Source organism: Cynoglossus semilaevis, chromosome 19 (assembly GCF_000523025.1).
Source record: "Cynoglossus semilaevis isolate Cse_v1.0 chromosome 19, Cse_v1.0, whole genome shotgun sequence".
In the NCBI taxonomy this organism is placed as follows: Eukaryota; Metazoa; Chordata; class Actinopteri; order Pleuronectiformes; family Cynoglossidae; genus Cynoglossus; species Cynoglossus semilaevis.
In genome coordinates, this window is record NC_024325.1 from 15127555 (window position 1) to 15146747 (window position 19193).

General features: G+C 42.6%; 2 protein-coding genes across 3 annotated transcripts in view; both read right to left on the reverse strand.

Moving 5' to 3' along the window:
- Positions 1-1188: 1188 nt before the first annotated feature.
- afap1l1b (actin filament associated protein 1-like 1b) lies at positions 1189-14898 on the reverse strand. 2 transcript variants are annotated; one of them, XM_025065821.1, is made up of 20 exons: positions 14699-14898; positions 11337-11499; positions 8254-8382; positions 7430-7510; positions 7234-7310; positions 7029-7146; positions 6670-6759; positions 6369-6580; positions 5712-5891; positions 5513-5605; positions 5122-5218; positions 3810-3965; positions 3467-3681; positions 3231-3376; positions 3070-3154; positions 2805-2913; positions 2562-2729; positions 2306-2475; positions 1825-1950; positions 1189-1663 (listed from the first exon to the last, which is right to left on the reverse strand). In XM_025065821.1, the coding sequence occupies exons 3-20, from the start codon at positions 8336-8338 to the stop codon at positions 1637-1639; spliced, it is 2235 nt and encodes a 744-aa protein (XP_024921589.1). In that variant the 5' UTR covers positions 8339-8382; positions 11337-11499; positions 14699-14898; the 3' UTR covers positions 1189-1636. The 2 variants fall into 2 exon arrangements, with proteins under 2 accessions (XP_024921589.1, XP_008331479.1); XM_008333257.2 differs by lacking the exon at positions 11337-11499.
- Positions 14899-15408: 510 nt separating this feature from the next.
- Positions 15409-19193, reverse strand: part of LOC103395527 (actin-binding LIM protein 3-like) — a 31183-nt gene continuing 27398 nt past the window's right edge. Inside the window, exons 17-22 of the mRNA XM_025065907.1 lie at positions 18271-18300; positions 17423-17481; positions 17129-17183; positions 16969-16976; positions 16505-16585; positions 15409-16212 (exon numbers count right to left, since the gene is read on the reverse strand). Coding sequence (XP_024921675.1) covers positions 16099-16212; positions 16505-16585; positions 16969-16976; positions 17129-17183; positions 17423-17481; positions 18271-18300 — 347 coding nt within the window. The 3' untranslated portion in view covers positions 15409-16098. The remainder of the gene's footprint in view (positions 16213-16504; positions 16586-16968; positions 16977-17128; positions 17184-17422; positions 17482-18270; positions 18301-19193) is intronic.

The following is a 19193-nucleotide window of genomic DNA, read 5'->3' on the forward strand; positions in this document are numbered from 1 at the left end:
GTTACCTTTTTAGGATCTGTTGTATATCAGATGAAACCCTGAGGGCTTCAGCAGGTTAATATAAGGTTTTACTGTATATGCTTCCATGCTTACTTCTTACCAACACAGCTGTTGTTTACCTTTACGTTGGTCGTCGCCGTCGTCTCCTTTGCCGTTTGTTTGTTTGTTTGTTTGTTGTTGCATGGAAGCTTGTGGACCTCTGCTCAGCAGCAGCATGCCGAAGGTCTTTCGTTTCTGGTCGCGCGCGCGTGTTCCTGACCGCAAGAGAACACTAGTGAGCCGACAGTGTCGTACCACAACACTAGTGAACCAACGTGAGGCTGTCGGGAACACTACTGGACCAATAGTGTTGCACCAGAACCTGTGTGGACCAATGGTGTTGGACCAGAACTTTTGGTGAACTACTAGGAGCACAGATTAACTTCATATTTTGGTTCCTGCTGTGAACAAACTAGAAATGCACTAAATAAACTCTTTCTAAAGAAGTGACTCTGCTGTGATGTCAAGTTATTTTTTAAATTATTATTTTTTTTATTCTTTATTTTATTATGACATCACTGTTATATAATTCAGCTTTCATAAAACTAAACTTGTGTTCTGTTGTGACCGCTAACTTGCCCTGCAGTGGACCGCTGTCCTGTCCAGTGTGTAACTACGTCACGTCCTGGTGTCGGCAGGAATTGAAACACGTTCCTCTGGTGACCTTTAACAGAAGAAAGCAGTTGAAAACAAATAAATGGACCAATCAGTAACGACTGGAAAAACGCATTTACGCCAACTCTACTACCTACTCTGACCACTAGATGGCGACAATATCTCACATTTAAGAAGCGTTTTCTTCAACTGAGCCTCGGTGTTTGTCTAACCTACTCTGACCACTAGATGGCGACAATGTCTCACATTAAAACTTGCTTTTTCTTCAACTCAACCATGTTTGTCTAAATACATATATTTATATAATTATTGTAAATACCAGAATAAACACAGGAGACAAAAATCTCAACATATTTGTGAAAAATGAAAAGTATATATTTTTTGAGACATATGCTTAAAACACAGTATGCAACAGGATAAAGTGCGAAAAATACATGAAATGAAAAACACTAACAATAAGTTCACATTGTAATAATTAACATTTATACAACGTATTAAGTAACAGTGTCATACTGAAATATATCGTCCTCATAGTTTAAATACATATAATTTAATGTAATTTTTTTTTTTTAATTTCATTTTTGGTTTTAAAGCGTATTCAAATCAGTGGACGTGGAACTATAAACATACAGTACTGATGAATCACACTCTCACCTGTGCTTGGCTCGTCACATTTTAAAATCTGCAGATTCACTGTAGAGAATGTAAACACACACACACACACACACACTGACACACACACACTCAGCCGTTCCATGTCCGTCCTTCTACACGTCAGTACTGCACGGCTGCATCAGTCAGCTCCTGTACTTGTAAATATTTCTCCAGATCAGAGGACGAGGGGAGGTGTGTGCCACGTTCTTCTCCTCTTCTCAGTGTCACTCATTCTTTACCTGTTCCTTCTTCAACACATCGTCCTGTCACAACTCAGGGCTTTTTTTCCCTTCCTTCATATAAATCTGTCAATCACCTCCTCTTCACTTTAACTCCCCTTTTTTGCCTCCCACTCCTGTAAATCATGAGACAGCAGAAGTGAGACAAACAGACAGGGAGAACCAGAGGCTGCAGTTTTATGACCTTTGACCTTAGCAACAGTCCCTGTAACTCAGGCATCACTGCCGTATGTAAAGTCTGTGTGTGTGTGTGTGTGTGTGTGTCAGTGAACTTTACCTTTGCCTTCTGCATCACACTCCCCTTGGAGGAGGCATAAAGGGATGGAGGTCGTTTACGGAGCTCTGACGCCGAGTTCACTGGAACTGTCTCGTTGTAAACTTTTTCAACCTTACTGCCCCGGGCCTGCACACACACACACACACACACACACACACACACAACAGTCTATCAGACAAATTATCTGCAGCGTCTGCACCTTGTGGGATCCGTGGCTGTTAGACTGTATGGGCCTATAGCTCTGTGGTTCTCAAAGTGGGGGGCAGGCCCCCGTAGAGGTTCGCGGAGCTATGGTAGAATCAAAGGTTTAAAATCAAGTTATGAAACAATTACTGTGAATGTGTGACCGTAAGGGGCTCAACTCTACAAACAGGGGGCGCTGCAAACAATGTTGGGACCACTGTTCTAGTCAGAGAGAGTCTCTAAGTCTAAAGGATGTTTAGAGTGTGTCAGTCAATGACCTGTGCAGTTCAGACTCTACCTTGACACTGATCTTGGGCGGGTCAGTGGGCGGACCCGCTGCTCCTCTGGCCAGTGACTTCTTCAGGTTCTCCTTGACTTCTGTCAGTTTCAGCTCCAGCTCCACCCTCTCCTCCTCCTTCTGTTTACACTGTGCCTCCAGCTTGGCTAACCGCTGCTCCACAGCGTGTCCTTTAACACACAGACACACAGGCTGTAGCGTCAGTACCGCTCCGGCGCTCGACGCCAGCCCTCGTTGACGTGCCGCGCCCTCTCACCTGTGCTGTTCTTCATCTCCTCCTTCACCTGCTTCTTCTCCCTGCGCAGGGCGATCAGCTCGTTCCTCAGCTCGTCCTTCTTCTTCTCCAGCTCTTCTTTCTGTTTCGTGTACTTCTTCGCGTCCTCCTCCGCCCGTGTCTTTCCATAGCGCCCGTACTGATTGACACCTGCAGCAGGCGACGGACAAACAGTTCCCACCGTGTTGTCTTCATGGAACCGTAGGTGTGTGAAATAGAACTCACTGGAGACGTGTCTCTTGATCGTGGCCTGCTGCTCAGTTTTTTCAGAGTCTCTGCTGGAGAAGGAGGCGGGGCGTCTCCCCTGGGCCGTCCTGCTTTCCACATCTGCATCCTACAGGAGATTGGAAAAATGAATTATAGCAGTGGGTTCCAAAAGTGGGGGGCGTGGAACTATTGCAGGGACACAGCATTTTTAAATATGTATTTTGGTCACAACATGGCGTCAGTGAACCTCAGACTGAAATGACTCAGGAGTTCCGTGGCTCACCTCAATACTTTCGTAGACTTCGTCGTACGTCCTGGAGTCGGCCGAGGTGCTGCTGGACCACGTAGCAGCAGTGGAGGTGGCCCACCTACCAGAACACACAGATCTGTGAGACACTAAAAACCCAGAACCAAAAAAAAAAAGGGATGATACAAGTGACTCACAGGAAGGAGTGTCTGGCGGCGTGTCGTATGTCCGTGAGCGTGTCCACATCGATGTAGTCGTAGTGCAGTTCCTCTGGGAGGGTGCAGGTCCCGGTCTCAGCAAACAACACACCCAGCCACCGACCCAGATCCTCCGAGCAGTTGGCCTGAAGGGGGCAGTAAAGACCTGACTATCGTCCCCGCTCTCCTCCCTGGATTGTAAAATGTTGTTTTATTGTGGAAAGTAAAGACGTCACCTCCAGAGCTGCCACCTCACTGCCAGCCTGCAGGATGCGGAAGGAGAACGGGTGTTTGGGGCCGAGGCCGCCGGGCACCACCTCGGCCCCCTTGAGCGGCACAACCATAACGGGGGGCCGCTGGTCTCCAGAGTCTTTGTGCAGGTTCAGGCTCCCTCCTCGGACCACGCACCAGCGCTCCTTCCACGAGCCGCTCACACACACGCTGAGGAAACCTGCGGTAAAAAGAACCTGAAGATGACTGAATGGAAACCACTTCCTGTCGGTCGTATTTGTGTCCTGACCGTGTCTGTGGTCAGTGTTCAGACTGTGTCTGTGGTCAGTGTTCAGACCGTGTCCTCACCACAGCGTGGGTTTTCCTGGTGACTTGACGCTGCAGAAGGGTCTCCAGGTAAAGGCGGTTTCTTTTTGGAGAACGTTATGATGCGGTTGATTTTCTTCCCCGCTGCTCTGCTCATGGAACCGGTCAGCTCTGAGAAGGGTCCGCGTTTGCCCCGGTCTGTATTTAAAAACAAAGAGAAGAGACGAGCAACAAATAAAACCAGGATGATTAGGTTTCACCATAATAAACAATAAATTCAAATTCAAAAATTCAACTTTAGTCAGACCATCATCACCACTGACTACAGAATGGATCTGTGGCCACTGCAGTCCTGTGGTGAGTAAAGTCTGTGATGCCTTCACTGTCCTAAGAAAAACGCACCATGAAAAGTTTTTTTTTTTTACCAATTTTGACAAAGCTTGTGTTTGTAATGTATATATACCTAAGAAAAACGCACCATGAAAAGTTTTTTTTTTTTACCAATTTTGACAAAGCTTGTGTTTGTTAAAAAAAATTTAAATATATGTATTTTTTATTTTGTCCTTGAAGGCAAGTCACTGATAAAGACTTATTTGAAAACAGCTATTAAGATATATTATACTGTAATAATTGGCCTCAAGTCAATGTTTCCATTGAAGTTTATCATTTTACAGTTTTTCTTTATTCATAATTTTAATTTTCCTTAAACTTACTGAAGATAAAATCTCAATGTGGTCATTAAATCACTCCATAATGAAACACACTCTAATAAAAATGATTCTTTGTTCGACTCGTTGTATTTTCTTCTCCAGCTCAACCCTGGAGAGTGCTGAATATTCCAGGTGCTGCAGAGCTCCAACTTCCTGTGATGTCAGTGAGAGACAATCGCAGGAAGAGGACGGGAAGGATGTCATGTCTGCTGTGCGCCTCACTTCCTGCCCCCCCAATTCCCCGGCCCCCCGGTGTGTCCATAGGTTTCTTCAGTAAACAGTTTGTGACTTCACTGAAACAACAAGTCGGACTTTGACCTGAGCGACATGTGACCGCTGCTCCTTCTTCCTGAGTTTGTTAAAGAAAAACAGTGTTTGATGGCGTTTTATTGAAAGTGTGTCTGTGTGCAGAACTTTCTATGTTTGTTTGGACTTTTTAGTAGAAAGGAAAGCTGTGAAGCTGTGGTTTCAACTCAGTTCACACAGGAGTTAAACTGGAGATTTTCTTTTAGTCAGTTTGATGCCAGTTTCTTTCTGCAGGAGTGGAACTATGAAGTGGATTTTTCTTTTATTGCCTTTTCCACAGATATTTAAGAACAGAACTCCTTCAGTGTCTTTTTTTTAAACCACAGGACTGAACCTACTCAGTGAGTCGGAGTTGTCTCGCCCTGGAGCCGCGGGTTGACCGTCCGCTGTCGGCCCGCTGTCGGAGTCTGACGCCTGTCGTTCAGAATGCAGCACCTGAGTTAAAGAAGAAACCTCGGTCAAATGTGCTTCCTTCAGGGAATTTGAAGGAGCAGAGAGAGAGAGAGAGAGGAGGGAGGAGGGAGGAGCAGGGAGGAGATCCTGTCATGGTCAGGGTGGAACTGCCATGTCATCATGTATTCAGCTCCGTGGCTGCACAGCTGCCAAAACTTTACAGTGTTTCTGTATGAGTCGTTCAGCTAAGTGATGTCACTCACTCACTGAGGCCACAGGGACAGTTGAAAAGAGTGATGTTATGATGTAAAGGCTAAGGTACCGACAGACACACACCTTATCAAGCTCCAGTTTCCTCTGTATGATGGGAGAACAGGATCCATTTAATCCTTCAGTGTTGCTACACTGGCTACCAACCTCCTGCACCACCTTCAAAACAAAAAAGGAAAAAAAAAAATCCTTTAACTCCCTTGTCTCCTTTGTTCCTCCCCACTCTCAGTTCCTTCCACTGTGACCCAATATCAAACATCGGTACCTTGAGCCACCGCTGCGCCTGCTCTCTGCTCTGGACGGCCAGGACCAGAGCCTCGCCTCCGGGCAGAGAGAACCGCAGCTCGTGTCTCTTTTTCTTTCCTTCTTTGGGGACGTAGATGACGTTGCAGAGGTTCAGAGGCAGCTCTGTGTGAGGTGTGCTCTCCTTGATGCTCTTATAACACTGTGGAGGGGGGAGAATGGGTTATTAAACAAAAAAAAAAACAGAATCTGTTTCTGATTTAAAAGTGAGGCAGGATCCACTCTGTGTTCCATCAGTGAGGTATTTCTAACTGACAGTGAGAATCTCAACATTCTTTGTCTTTTTTTTTTTTGATCCAACACCTGTTGAAATTTTTCTTCTTTTTCTTAAAATGTTTTTTCCAGAAATAGGTTCTTAAAAACAGGGCGGGGCGCTGTTGAGTCAGAGTAGAGAGATTCCTACTTTGAACTGCTGATCAACAAGGACTCCTCTGTGTGGAATCCAGTGTTTGTGTGGGTTTTTGGTTGTTTGTGAGTTGGAGCTGCTGACACGTCCACGTCAGGTCTGGCTGCTGCTCTCCTTCTGAACCACGTCTCAAGTGTTTGTTTGTTTTTTATCTGGCCGCTGCTCTCCTTCTGAACCACATCTCAAGTGTTTTTGTTTTTTGTTTTAATTTACCTGCAGTTTATTGTCACGCACGACGATGAGCTGCTTCGTCCACTGGCCGAAACGTTTCTTCCGCAGCAGGAACGCGCAGATGCGGCAGTCGGTCACAGGTCCGTCTGGACTCTCCTCTGCTGCCCACCCCTGAGGTCGCTCCCGTCCCTTTGACTCCTCCTCCTCCTCCTCGTAGGACTCGTAGGAACTGCTCAGAGCGTCTGAGTCATTGTCTGAGGATCAGAGACCAAAATAACATCAAAAACTTTCTGCTCCTGTTCGATCACATGTTCCACACACTAACAGGAGGGGGCGAACTCACAGGAGTTTTTGGGAGGTCCGTTAATCCTGGTGGTGGGATAGTTGTTGTCTGCGTCCTCGTAGTAAGCGTCTTCGACTGAGTTGGTGGAGTCTACGGCAGAGACGACGACAGAACAGAGAATAACGTTTAGTAAAAATAAAAAATGGCCGACATTTCCTGATCTGATTCACCACAGAGCAGCTGTGATGAAGATCAGCAAAGGTGATTAATCAAAGCAATTCCTGATAGATGACGATTAATCATGATTAGTCAACATTCTAAAAACAATGACCAAAAACAGTTTATTCTGTTTCTCAACAAAAACACCAGTAACAATAACTGGATCTATCTGTTTAACAAAGACAGTGCACAGTACTGACTGTTGATGTTGGTGGTGAAATACTGAGGGGTGGATCCAGGATCCAGAGGAACCGCCTCTTCATAGTAGTCATCAGGTAGTGGGGTGGTGGGCAGAGGAGGGGGGGTGTCGGTGGGCGTCTGAAGAACGGCAGGCAGAGGTCAGAGGTCAGTTTTAGTTCGGAGGAGATCGGAGATGAGTGAAGTGAAGATGAGAGGGAGACTCACAGATTTATTAGGGTGACTTTTCTCTTCCTCCTCTTTCTGCTCCACTGGAGAAGCACTGAGGATGTGCAAATCACAGTCTGACAGGAAGAAGACGGGATTATTATTATTACTGCCCTCAGCTGAGCAGGGATTCTGCCCAGAGACAGGGTTCACTCGTGTGTGTGAATGAGTACGTTTTCACTTTAATCAAACTCACCAAAGTCCTCGAACAGAGACTCTACAAAACTGGTGCCGTTGCTATAGAGACAGCTGTTCATGTAGACGTCAGGTCCGCTGACTGTGAGGAAGATGAACGAGAGGTTAGTCTGGAGCTGAGACACTGGTCTGAGAGACAAGAGTCAGGAGTGACAGGACTCAAGGATTCATATCCTCAGATCCAACATTTTACAGATGGATGGACACAAACGTATATGAATGAAAGAACTCTCCTTGGTCTGATGTGGCCAGGAGATGGTGCCCACTTCACTGACCAGTCCATACTGGACTGACAGGACCGTCCAGTGGCCCATTGAGACTGAACTTATACAGATGTCATTCCAGACCTTTGTGTGTGTGTGTGTGTGTGTGGTGTGTGTGTGTCAACTGTAGTGCTGTGTTAATGACAGGAGACTGAAACCACAGCAAAATAACACAGTCAAACAACAAAGGCCCTATTTCTGTTGTCTGAACTGGAGTTCTCACTGTGACATTCCTTAGCTCAGTGTGTCTCAAAGTGAGGGGCGGGCCCCACTGGAGGAAATGAAAAACAAAAATATTTGACCACACTTTAACTGTCAAAAATAAACCCATTCTCACTAATGTAATTTGTATCTTTTATATTTTAATTCATAACACTTTCATCATCTGATCTGTCTTAAAGATGTAACGTTTGGTCTCTGTTCTGGTTCAGTGTTCAGAGTGACTGTGCTTCAACGTAACAAACGTGATGACATTTGATCTCTTTGCTGGAGAATCCTCCCTGCAGGTCAGACCAGATCAAAAACAAAAACAAAAATAGAGAGAATATAAACCCAGTCGTACCGCTCAGCTGCATGGAGTCCACGATGTTGCGTACAGAGGCCATCTTGTCCGCCGTGGCCGGACTGACTGCCTCGTGATCCAACATCTTCAGTAGAGAGGCCAACTCGTTCAGCAGCCTCTCCACCGCCACTGTCGACCACACAAACACACAACGTATGATTTGGGTGTTCAGAACAACAATAAAACACTCAGAGTGACGACTTCTAACACGACTTCCACTGCCCGTGTTGTTACACCCACGCCGTCAGTTTATCATCTGCATGCGAGTGTGTGAGTTTAAACTGGCAGCTCGCTGCAGGCCGTCTGTGAACAGCTGCCGCAGCAGCTGATAGGACGGGAATATTTAGCATCTTGGCATATCAGTGTGTTAGCTGTATCTGGCTCAGAGTTTCAGAAACATTTACCGTCTTCATCAACCAACACCATGAATATCTGCATGTTGTTAATAAAACATTTACCGTCTTCATCAACCAACAGTATGAATATCTGCATGTTGTTAATTAACCAGTAAAGTGTCTGGGTGTTTCCCTTCACCCCTGGTATTCAGGTGGTGTCTTTGTCAGATTTTGTTGCTTTCTGTTCAAACACAGCTCTTTTACATGATGGTTAACGACCTTGACATTGTTCCACATGCCCTGACACACTCACACATCCTGTCTGACAGAAGAGGGTGAGGTGGGGGAGGAGGAAGAGGGGGTTTCCTTCTAAATAGGAAATACAGCCTGTAAAAGAAGGAAATCTGAGTTTCCAGAAAGACAAGACAGCGTGTTCAGACACTGGCACCGTGTTCTTCACTGATTCTACATCAAAGGAAAAATGAGACGCAGAAACAGACGGTCACGTTGTACCGTACGGAGAGTTCCTCTCCTCTGGAAGAGGTTTTTTTTTTTTCATATTTATAATTTGAATGAATGATATGACACACACACACACGACACTCTCCAAACCATGGAAATGTCACCACAGTTTGGTTTGCAGTAAATCCGTTTTATCTCACTGTGGAGACTCGTTAGTTCTCCTCCAGGCAGGTTTCACTCTGTGTTTGGTTTCATTTCAGAAAGTTAAATAAAAAATGTGTTGAAACTCACCTGTTCTACTGTCCACTGATTTAGAAACTGACTTCAGAGCTGACGCTCATGTTCATTTAAGATTTTCTCATTTACTAGTCCTCACCTGCCACAGGTCATTTTCTACATTAATTGAAAACCAAACCAGTGTTTGTTTAATATGATAAATCAATTATCCTAAAAATGACGACAAAAAAGGGACGGTATATTGGTGAAAAAGAAAACACGACAAAGACAAACACAGGTTTATCAATGCGTTAATTTTAACAGCCCTAAATATAAAATATGAATATGTATTTTATTATTTTTTTCTGGTTGTACCACGTTGATCCCACAGTGGGCAGACCACAGTCATATCAAACCCTGACACTGCACAGTTCATCAAACTGTGACTTATAATAAAGAGCTGCTGCTGCTGTAAAGAAACTTGAAAGTCTTCTTTCTCTCTCACGAGGAGCGATCGGCCCTCGCTCTCTCACAAGCCTCTTCCGCTGCCATCCCAGTCTGACAATACTCCATTGTCTCCCTGAGAGCCAAAATTAGACGACCACAATGGCCTGCGACGCGCTGACAGAAATTTGGGCGAAAAAACAAAACAGGAACCGACACATGAGCGGCCCGTGAGGGGCGTGGCCCCGCGCAGCTGCACCGTCTCCATCCATGGGTATTCAGGGTTAGAGGATATGTCTCCAGCAGCTGTGTGTGTGTGTGTGTGTGTGTGTGAGTGGAGATTTTCTCGGTCAGCAGCTGTGGCTTCCTGTCCCAGCTGATGAAAGAAGTTTCTCTCCATTTCACTCCTGGTCTTCAGTCTCTTCACCGTTCACTGCTGCTCTCACTCTTCCTTCAGACTCACACTCACTTTTCCCTCTGATCTTCTCTGTTACTGTGATAGACTGTGTGCAGGAAAAGGACTGAGGCCCGGATGTGGGGGTGTACGGCCCCACTGTTCAGAAACTTTTTATTTAGCCAGGGAGTTGATCAAATGTTTCCAGAAATCCCCGTCTTAAGTTCACATTAGTTGAAGAACATCCACTTGTAAATTCCTCTCTGAAACAGCAGTAGTTAACAGTTGATGTTTGGCCTCTGGTCCCTTTAATTTTTGTTCTTTTGAAATTGTAATTTACATCATTAATGTGTTTTCCATCTCTCTTTCTCTCTCTCTCTCTCTACCTCTCTCATCCACTCATCAGAAGCTGAGTATCAGCTGTTCTGTGGGCCTGTGGTCAACCTCACCCTCAGAGGGAACACTGTAACCCACTGTTCCACACACACACACACACACACACACACACACACACACAGCTCGGGTGTCTCTTCTAATCCTGTTTTTTTCCCCCCATGATTCTCCGAGATTTTCACAGAAACTATTAATTTGTCGGTCCTTCTCCGACATCTGGTCAGGAGCCACAGAGAATGTGCAGCATGTCGTGTGTTTGTGTTGCTTTAAGAACAACAACAAAAAAAGTACATTTCTGTGTTTTTCTAAAGGACACGCTCTCAGAAGGAGGTCAGTCATGAGACCAGAGCCATGCGACTCCCATTTCAACTGATTTAGTCGCAGCTCGGAGCAAAAACAACCGCAGCTTCACTGCTGCTGTTTATCTCACAGCAGGCTTATTGGCAGCAGGGGGACGAAAAGGGAAAAAAAAAAAAAAAGGATCTACTCCTGCTAATCTGAGGCTTACCCTCCCTTCCATAAAATATCTCAGCCATCAGTCACCACACCGAGCCAAGGCCGACCTCCTCCTTCATCTGCCTCACCCATCCGAAACATCTCTCCCAGTTTATTTCAGGACGTGTAAGTGGAGCACTCGATTGATTCTCCTGTTGATGTTATCTGTAACGTCAGAAGCTACGACTTCTCACACAAACCAGGGTTTCATGGCCGTTTTCACAGTAATTATATTTCATTCTAACAAATGTACGGAATGTTCATTTTGCATTAAAGCATATTTTTTTTTCCTGCCTCCCCCACACTCCCAGAGGGTGAGCTCCCTCAAGATCCCACATGCTAACCTCCACTCCTCTTCAGATCCCTCCTTCATTTCTCATCCTTGCCTTTCAACTCCTCTTCTTCACTTCAGCCTCTCTCCATCCCTTCTCCAGAAACCCATTGTCTATAATCAGAGGTCAGGGGTCAAGTTGTGGTGGCCTCAGCAGCTCCCTCTCCAACAAAAGTCTGCTTCAGAGAAAATCCAACATCAGCCTCATTCATATTTCAGTGACAACGGCCGACAGTGTCAGCACTCGTCTGGAGCTCCCAGTGTAAAAAGTCCCGTCCCAACAGCACCAGGATGGAAAACAGAAACAGCTGGAGGAAAAATTCTTTCAGTGTCTTATCACTTTCCTCAAATAGTGAGGCTACAGGGCAGAATCAAGGAGACCCCTGATACGGTCAGTGTTTGTTGACACTGAACTGAACCAGGCAGACACTGTTAGCAGTGACTTAGCATTAGCCCCGTTGACATATAGTCTGCGCTGACTGTGTCCATTTATCCATTTACTGTATATACAGTAGGAAGTGGACGGAGCCGTGTGCAGTACACACTACTGCTCCTGTGTACTAGGGCTGTGATTGGACAAGAATCTGGCGATATGACACGTATCAGGATACGATATATTGTGATATACTGCAATACTACAGGCACGACGATATATCGTGTTTTGTCAGAATAATAAACACACAATGCTGTTACATCTTAACGTCAGATTATGAGTATTAGACTGCTGAAGAATTTCATATCCAATAGGGTATTGTAAAAACAAAATATCACGATATTTCAATGTATCGATATTTTCTCACACCCCAAGTACCATAGCAGAATGTCACTGTTGACAAAAACTGTTAATCTACTGAACAGTCAACAGTCCATTGTTATGCTGTTTTTTGCTACAGTCGTCAACAGCGAAGATAAGACAGTGGAAAACAACAGTCAACAACACCAGCAGGAAACGTGAAAACAAAGCCACCTTCAACTTGTAGACAGGAAAATATGCCTATTTATTTTCAGGGAGCTCAAAGAATAAAATTACACCATCACAATGGCCGTCTGTGTCGCACTGCTATAATGAGATCGCAGCCCCAAGAATGTTAGCTCAGCCTAAAGACAGATAAATAACTATTATAGTGGAAATACCCATCATGCAGTGCACACTGCACAGCACTCACATCGCTCTCAGACTGACAAAAGAATTTGAGAAACCTCAAACAGTGGTAGTAAAATAGTTGAAAGAAAAACTCAGTAACACAGAGGAATTCTCCTCTTTTTTTCCCCTAGAGAAGGACCATGTGGACGAGGCGTCTGAGTCCAGACCGCTGTAAACTGTCATCACTGTCTGTGACTCACACACATGCTTGGACAGGAAGGTGAAAGAAATGTTGTGTATCTGGACAAACCGTGCTAGTGTGTTTTTCCTGTTTGTGAGCAGGGTTGGACAAAAACAGTCAAAAACAAGTGTGACACGTGCAGAGAAGCAGGTTTGGGTATTTCTGTCGCGTGAAAAACATGGAATCTGAGAAAGAAGGGAGGAAGGAGGGAGTCAGTGTCAGATGAGTAGGAAAAGGAAAGAGGAAATGTAACCGAGCCGTGTTCAAGGTCACGGATTGTTTCACATGAGAGAGAGAGAGAGAGAGATGTTCCTGTGTGGGAGTCCAGATGAAGAGTTCGGCCTCTGGTCGACTGTACTTCAGATCATACAGCTCTGACTTCATTAACTTCACTCTGTAATAATGACTTTATCCTTGGGTTCTATCTTTACCACAACGATCATACGTTTTCTCTACATTCCAGAGTTGGGTCACAAATCACTGAGCTGCTTTTGTTTAATACATCATTATCTACATAATGTGTAGACATAGTATATGGCAGGTTGTCACATTGTTAATATCATCACTTCCATATGTGGTTTTCCTGCTATTGTTCACAGTTCCATATACTCTACCACACTATAGAGTGGCCCTGTACCAGTTCATCCCTGACAGATGTAACACATGTTAGGATTATCAACATTATTGTTATCATTATTAACATTTTATCTAGGGAGTATTTAATGTGTGGTCTAAATTATAATGATTTATACTTGATGGAAACAAGAGCAAATTTCAATGGCATGAATAGGTTCGCAGTTTATCTTTATCTTATGGACAGTCCAAGTAAGACTGGAAAGGAACTGTAATTGGGTCACATTATCACACATTTCCCCACTTTTATTTTTTAATTTTGCTGCAACTTTTAGATAAATATTTACTAAATTAAATGTTTTAACAATACTTTTGATACGTTTTAAATATTCATCATGTTTGTCATATTTTGTTAAAAGCTATGCTGTATTTGGTTTAGAGTCTGAGATATGTAAGATGTTCCTGTGATAACTAAGTTAAATTTTGGCTAATTTGTGACTATTTTTGCCTCATTTTGAGCTACTCCAACTGTATTGCATTTACAGTATTAATACATAATTATTAAAATTCCCACAATTAATATTAAATAATTAATTTAGGATTTTTTTAAACTAACAATGATATAACATGTAATCCTATAACACCTATAATTATTTTATTGTTGTTTTTTTTTTTTTCTTTACTGGCACTTTCGTGAGAACTTTTAAGGGGAAATAAAACATTTCTATCTTGGACCAAGTCCGTTTTATTGAGATTAGTTACTAACTTTCTTCTATTTCAGGAAACCTTTCAATTAACTGTGTTGTTTTACACCGAGCTTGGTCCAAGTAGTGGCCTTCAGGAGCAAATACCTGCAGGTCATGTGACGAATGAATGCCTTTCCTTCACTTTTCTTCCCTTGCTCCCCCCCCCCGCCGCGGCAGCAGCTCCAGCAGAGCAGCTTCCAACAGGGCATTTCTCTGTTGCTATCACATTACATCACTACCTGTGCGCACGAGGACACCTCCGGCTCGGCAGCCAATCACAGAGCCGCTAAGCGGCGCGTAGGTGTGTGACGTCACTCTCCCGTTACTCCAGCAGTGTTTAAAATCACCAGACGGTTATATTTTTTTTTACTACCGCTCCCGTTTAAGTTTGAAAATACACATTAAGTAAAGGAACGAGTACAAACTGCATTTTTTAAACGCTAGAATATAATTTACTATATAAAATATAACCCATAAACGAATTACTGTCTGTTATTTAGCCGTTACAATTCCTTTTTATGATTCATAAAACGTTTGACGTCTTAAAAAGTAGTTCATCGCGCAGTCATTTTACTTTAGTGTGATAAACCATTTAACGTTTCAGTCAAAACCCTGTTATTCGTTTAATATAAATTCTAATACGAAACACCAAACAATAATGTTTTGTCCACACAATTCGGAGCCCAGTGATGTCATCACAGACAACATTTTACAACATTCACTTTACTCACCGCTCTGACGTTTAGACTCCATGTTTGTTGTGGTTCTCTAGGCTATAGTCGTGTGTTTTCTGGAAAATGTGAGACAACTTAATAATCCTGTGGTATTTTCTTTTAAAAGTGAGTGAACAAGTGAGGCGGATCTTCGGGCACGGACACAGCGTGGCTCTGTCAGCCTCTGAGCGGACCAATGAGTCAGTGCGGCCGCTACACTCCAGTATTATTGGAGTCAATGGAAGCAGACGCCCGGGTTGTTATCCACTGGGTCCTAGCGCCGGTGTGTTCACGACCAATTATCGAGTTTTTTTTTTAATATTCCACCTATATAGTTTATATTAATTTGCCAAAATTAAATATTATATTTAAGGTAGAAATACTATTAAAGAGTATGTTTTATTATATATTTTATAATATATTCTACACCTTTATTTACAGACTATCATCGTGTTTATTTTGAATATTATTATTTTTCATTCTTGCCTTGAGGCAACAAACAAAATCAAATTTTGTTTTTCTTTTGAACAAAAAAGTAAGTAATTTGTGACAGCTACTACTTTAACTGCAGTACTTTTGTTGCTGAGTCTTTACACAATTTTAATAAATGTCATGTAGTGATTGCAAAACTAAAAGGTGACCGCACCATTGATCTAACCTAAAAAAATCTTATATTTCTGTTCTCAGAATATTACTGAATATAGATAAAATATAGACAAAGACACAAACAGGATCAGTCTGATTTTAATCCAGCAGCTATTTTCTTTAGGGAACTGGTGAAAAAACAGAGGGAAAAACCAAAATGACATGTATGATCTCATCTGCATTAATAAGCCTCACAATCACACCAAGTCAGTGAACAGCACAGTCTGCTTTAGTCTGTGAAATTAGACACTAATATGGCTTCAAATATCCAACACATGCCAGTCAAGAGAAGGAAAAAAACATTTGGTTCTCAGTTATAATATATCATAAAACAACATTGTTGACATTCAGTTAGTTATGACCAGGCCTCATCTCCGCTGACCTCTGTGTTTACGTTCCACTCCGACAACCTGCCACTCTCTCTGACACACAACATATTCACACAACGACGTGCTTCACTTTCAAAACAGCTGGTTCTCCACGTGGTGCATACTGTTGTCTATCACGGCAGAACACTGACCTCTGCTGGTGGATGAGCCACTTGGCTCGTCTTTGCATTTGTTGTACCATCTCAAACCATTTAAAGGACTAAAACTAAACAGAAGTGCTCTGTTACTTCAACTCTTGACACTTCAAGGGAGCAAAACCCCATTTAAAAAAAATAAAAGAAAAAATGATCAATATCAACCCGTTTGTTCTCCATTAAAACCAAAGACCATGATCCAGGAAACACCCTGCACAGTGACAGCAGTTTTATTTTTGTATTATTTTTTTTAAAAGAGCCGGACCTGCTTCTTCAGTTCGTTCTTCTTCCACTGAGCGAGTCGGTCAAATGAGGACATGGACATGCCAAAGACTCTGTAGAACTCCTCTGGTGAGAGGTGACGCTATGAAAACAGAAGTGTCAGGACAAAATTGTCAAAAAATCTGAAGAAATCTATTAAAAAAAACATTTAGGAGAGGGAAAAAAATGTTTTAAAAAAAGTATATCTTTCAGTCTTAAGATAAAAATTAAACTGTACTCGATTTATTTGTTAAAGTCTGCCCCTTGTGGACTACCATGGTACTGCATGTATGCTCATACTATTAAAGAAAGTAAAATACCGTACTGAGAATGACAAAAAGAATCAATAAAAAACATTTTCCTTCTCTTGAAGACCTGGCTGTGTAGCAGCTCACCTCCAGTCTGGCTCTGTCCACATCACTGGGGAGACGCTGCTGTCCTCTGACCGACACCATCAGAGCTTCGTATGGGTAGATCTGACAAAGACAGAGAGAAGAAGATTATATCAACATATGGTTAATATGGTACTCCTGTCAACTTCATTCAAAATTAATTACCCATAATACCTTTTTTCTAAAGCTGCTATTATCGTGCAAATGGAAAAGTTTGCAGAGAAAATTTTAGAAATCCACACAGATTTCAGAAAAATAATTAAACTCCAAAGTCCTTTACAGACACTGAAAGTAATTTGTTAGTATTTTTTTATGTTTAGTAAACAGATCACCCTCCTCCTCCAGTGAGGGAGTCACTGTTATGAACCCTCTCTCACTCTAGGTGGTTGCTGTACTGACTTTCACTGATCCAGACCTTTCATTCTTGGCTCTGACACAGCTCAGTATCTTTGGCAGGAACGTCTTACCTTGTATTCTGCAAAGAAGAAGAAGAAGAAGAAAAAAAAGATAACAAAGAATGTTTCACCCACTGCTTTTTCAGCCAGACGTTTCAGCCAGACATCAGAGAGCCAAAATGCAACATGACGTGAATTTAAATCATGAAAGAATTAGCTTCTAACAACTGACCTTTGATCTGCCACTTGGCTGGGTTCCCACTGTCACACTGGAAATAATCTGCCGGCTGCAGGGACACAGAAACAGCAGGTGAGGTATTTATGTAATGCGGGGCCAACAACAGACAGACAGAACCTAGAAATGATGTCAGTTCTGTGCTGTGACCGACACGTGTTTTTAAATTGTGAGTAATGTGTGTCGTTGGAGTTGGATAATGTAAAATATTGTTTTGTGGCTCACAAAAGGCACTAGAAAACATAACATCTGCAGAACACACTTCCCAAACACAAGGTGGCGCTCACTGACCTTGTTCAGTCCATTTCTACCATAGCCTGGTAAAGAGGCTGATTTGGCAGTGAATAAGTCTGGAATAAATAAAGATAAACAAATCAGCACAAACAGTCAGGATTTTGTTAACAAAAATGTTTTGGCTGTTTTTGGGCCAACTCTTAACATTTAGTCGTATTTATTGCTAACCTTTAGGTACTTGTAACACACAATTTTTAATGTATATAAAGCTAACACGTAGTAACACCAACCCTGGTTTAAGTGTTACAGTATCTTTACTGTGTGAGGATAAGACTTTATTAAATTATATGTGGTAAAAAAAATTGCTAAAACTGCTTACATGTATTAAATGTTGCTTCTAAATTAAAGTTTGAATGTGTTATTATCCTTTTAGTTTCATCTATGGCCGCTCCGTACAGCAACTGTTGCCAATGACATAGGTGTGCAGTAGAGAAAAAGAGACAGCAGAGGGCACCAGAGTCACAGCAACTATTTAAAGTTTCAACCTCGCTCCTTCCTTTGAGCTGATTTTCTTACTGATTTGTTCAGAGGTTTATATTATATTATAAATACAGTATATTATATCACTTTGAACAATAAAACAAACGTTTAAGTGGAATATTTGACTATTATTTGAGAACGGATGTTTAATAGACTCACATCAAGGATCTGAGCTGTGACTAAAGAGATGCTTTAAAATGCAATAAACGGAGTCTTAGTTAAGCTGCAGCGCCATCTGTCTTCTGTCTGTGTGTTTGCGTTATTACAGCCGCTGTCTGTGCAGTGAGTGATTTCAGTTACAGAAGCTGAATGTTTGGAGATAATGTTAAATAAAAAAAAAAAGTTCAGATGAAACAGACACTCACCGCTGTCTGTGCTGTAGATGGATCTGGGAGCTGTGGACACGGGAAGAGAAAAGACCAGAGTGATGACGTATGGACTCAACGTTATGTCTGGTACGTTTGGTCTAATTTGTATACGCTCCCTAACAAATAACATAATGTTTGTGCAGAAATGCTGGAAGGTAAGTTAGCAGAAAAGGGCTAGAGCTGAGAAAGTAGATTAGAAACCAAAAGATGATGATGACTTCGCTCCACTGATGCAGTACTGTACAGTGAAGTACTATACAGTGTAAAGTAGATTAGAAACCAAAAGATGATGATGCATCCTCTTCACTTCTTCATATACTTCCTCACTTCACTCCACTGATGCAGTACTGTATAGTGAAGTACTGTACAGTAAAGTACTGTACAGTGAAGTACTGTATAGTGAAGTACTGAAGGAACATGAGCAGTGAGGGTGTGTTGGTGAAATAAAGACCAGCAGCTGTTCTGTCTTGGATCATCTATAAAACATCAGCTGGGTGTTTGGGTAAATCCAGCCTAACACACACACATCATCATCATCATCATCGTCATCATCATCATCATCATCATCATCATCATCATCATCACCACCGAGTTCATCATCATCATCATCATCATCATCATCATCATCATCATCATCATCATCATCATCATCATCATCATCGTCATCATCATCATCATCATCATCATCATCATCATCACCACCGAGTCGTCAGATTAATTATGCAGCAGCCTGACCTCAGCCAGGCACCAGTCAAACCTCACACTCCGGCCGCTGACATTAAAAAATGCATATGTTGAGGTTCAGGTAAAGGTACTTGAACTGCAGTATTATTATTTAATGGGTCAGTGTAGAGCATGTACAGTGTACTACAGTCACCAAGAGTATTTAACTAACTCACTAACTAACTCACTAACTAACT

Coding starts and splice junctions, on each gene's coding strand:
- afap1l1b (XM_008333257.2), bottom strand. CDS start 14,720: ATGGAGTCTAAACGTCAGAGCG. Junction 7,311..7,429: donor GTCTCTGTTCGAGGACTTTG/GTGAGTTTGATT, acceptor TCTTCCTGTCAG/ACTGTGATTTGCACATCCTC. Junction 6,581..6,669: donor CGGACCTCCCAAAAACTCCT/GTGAGTTCGCCC, acceptor TCTGATCCTCAG/ACAATGACTCAGACGCTCTG.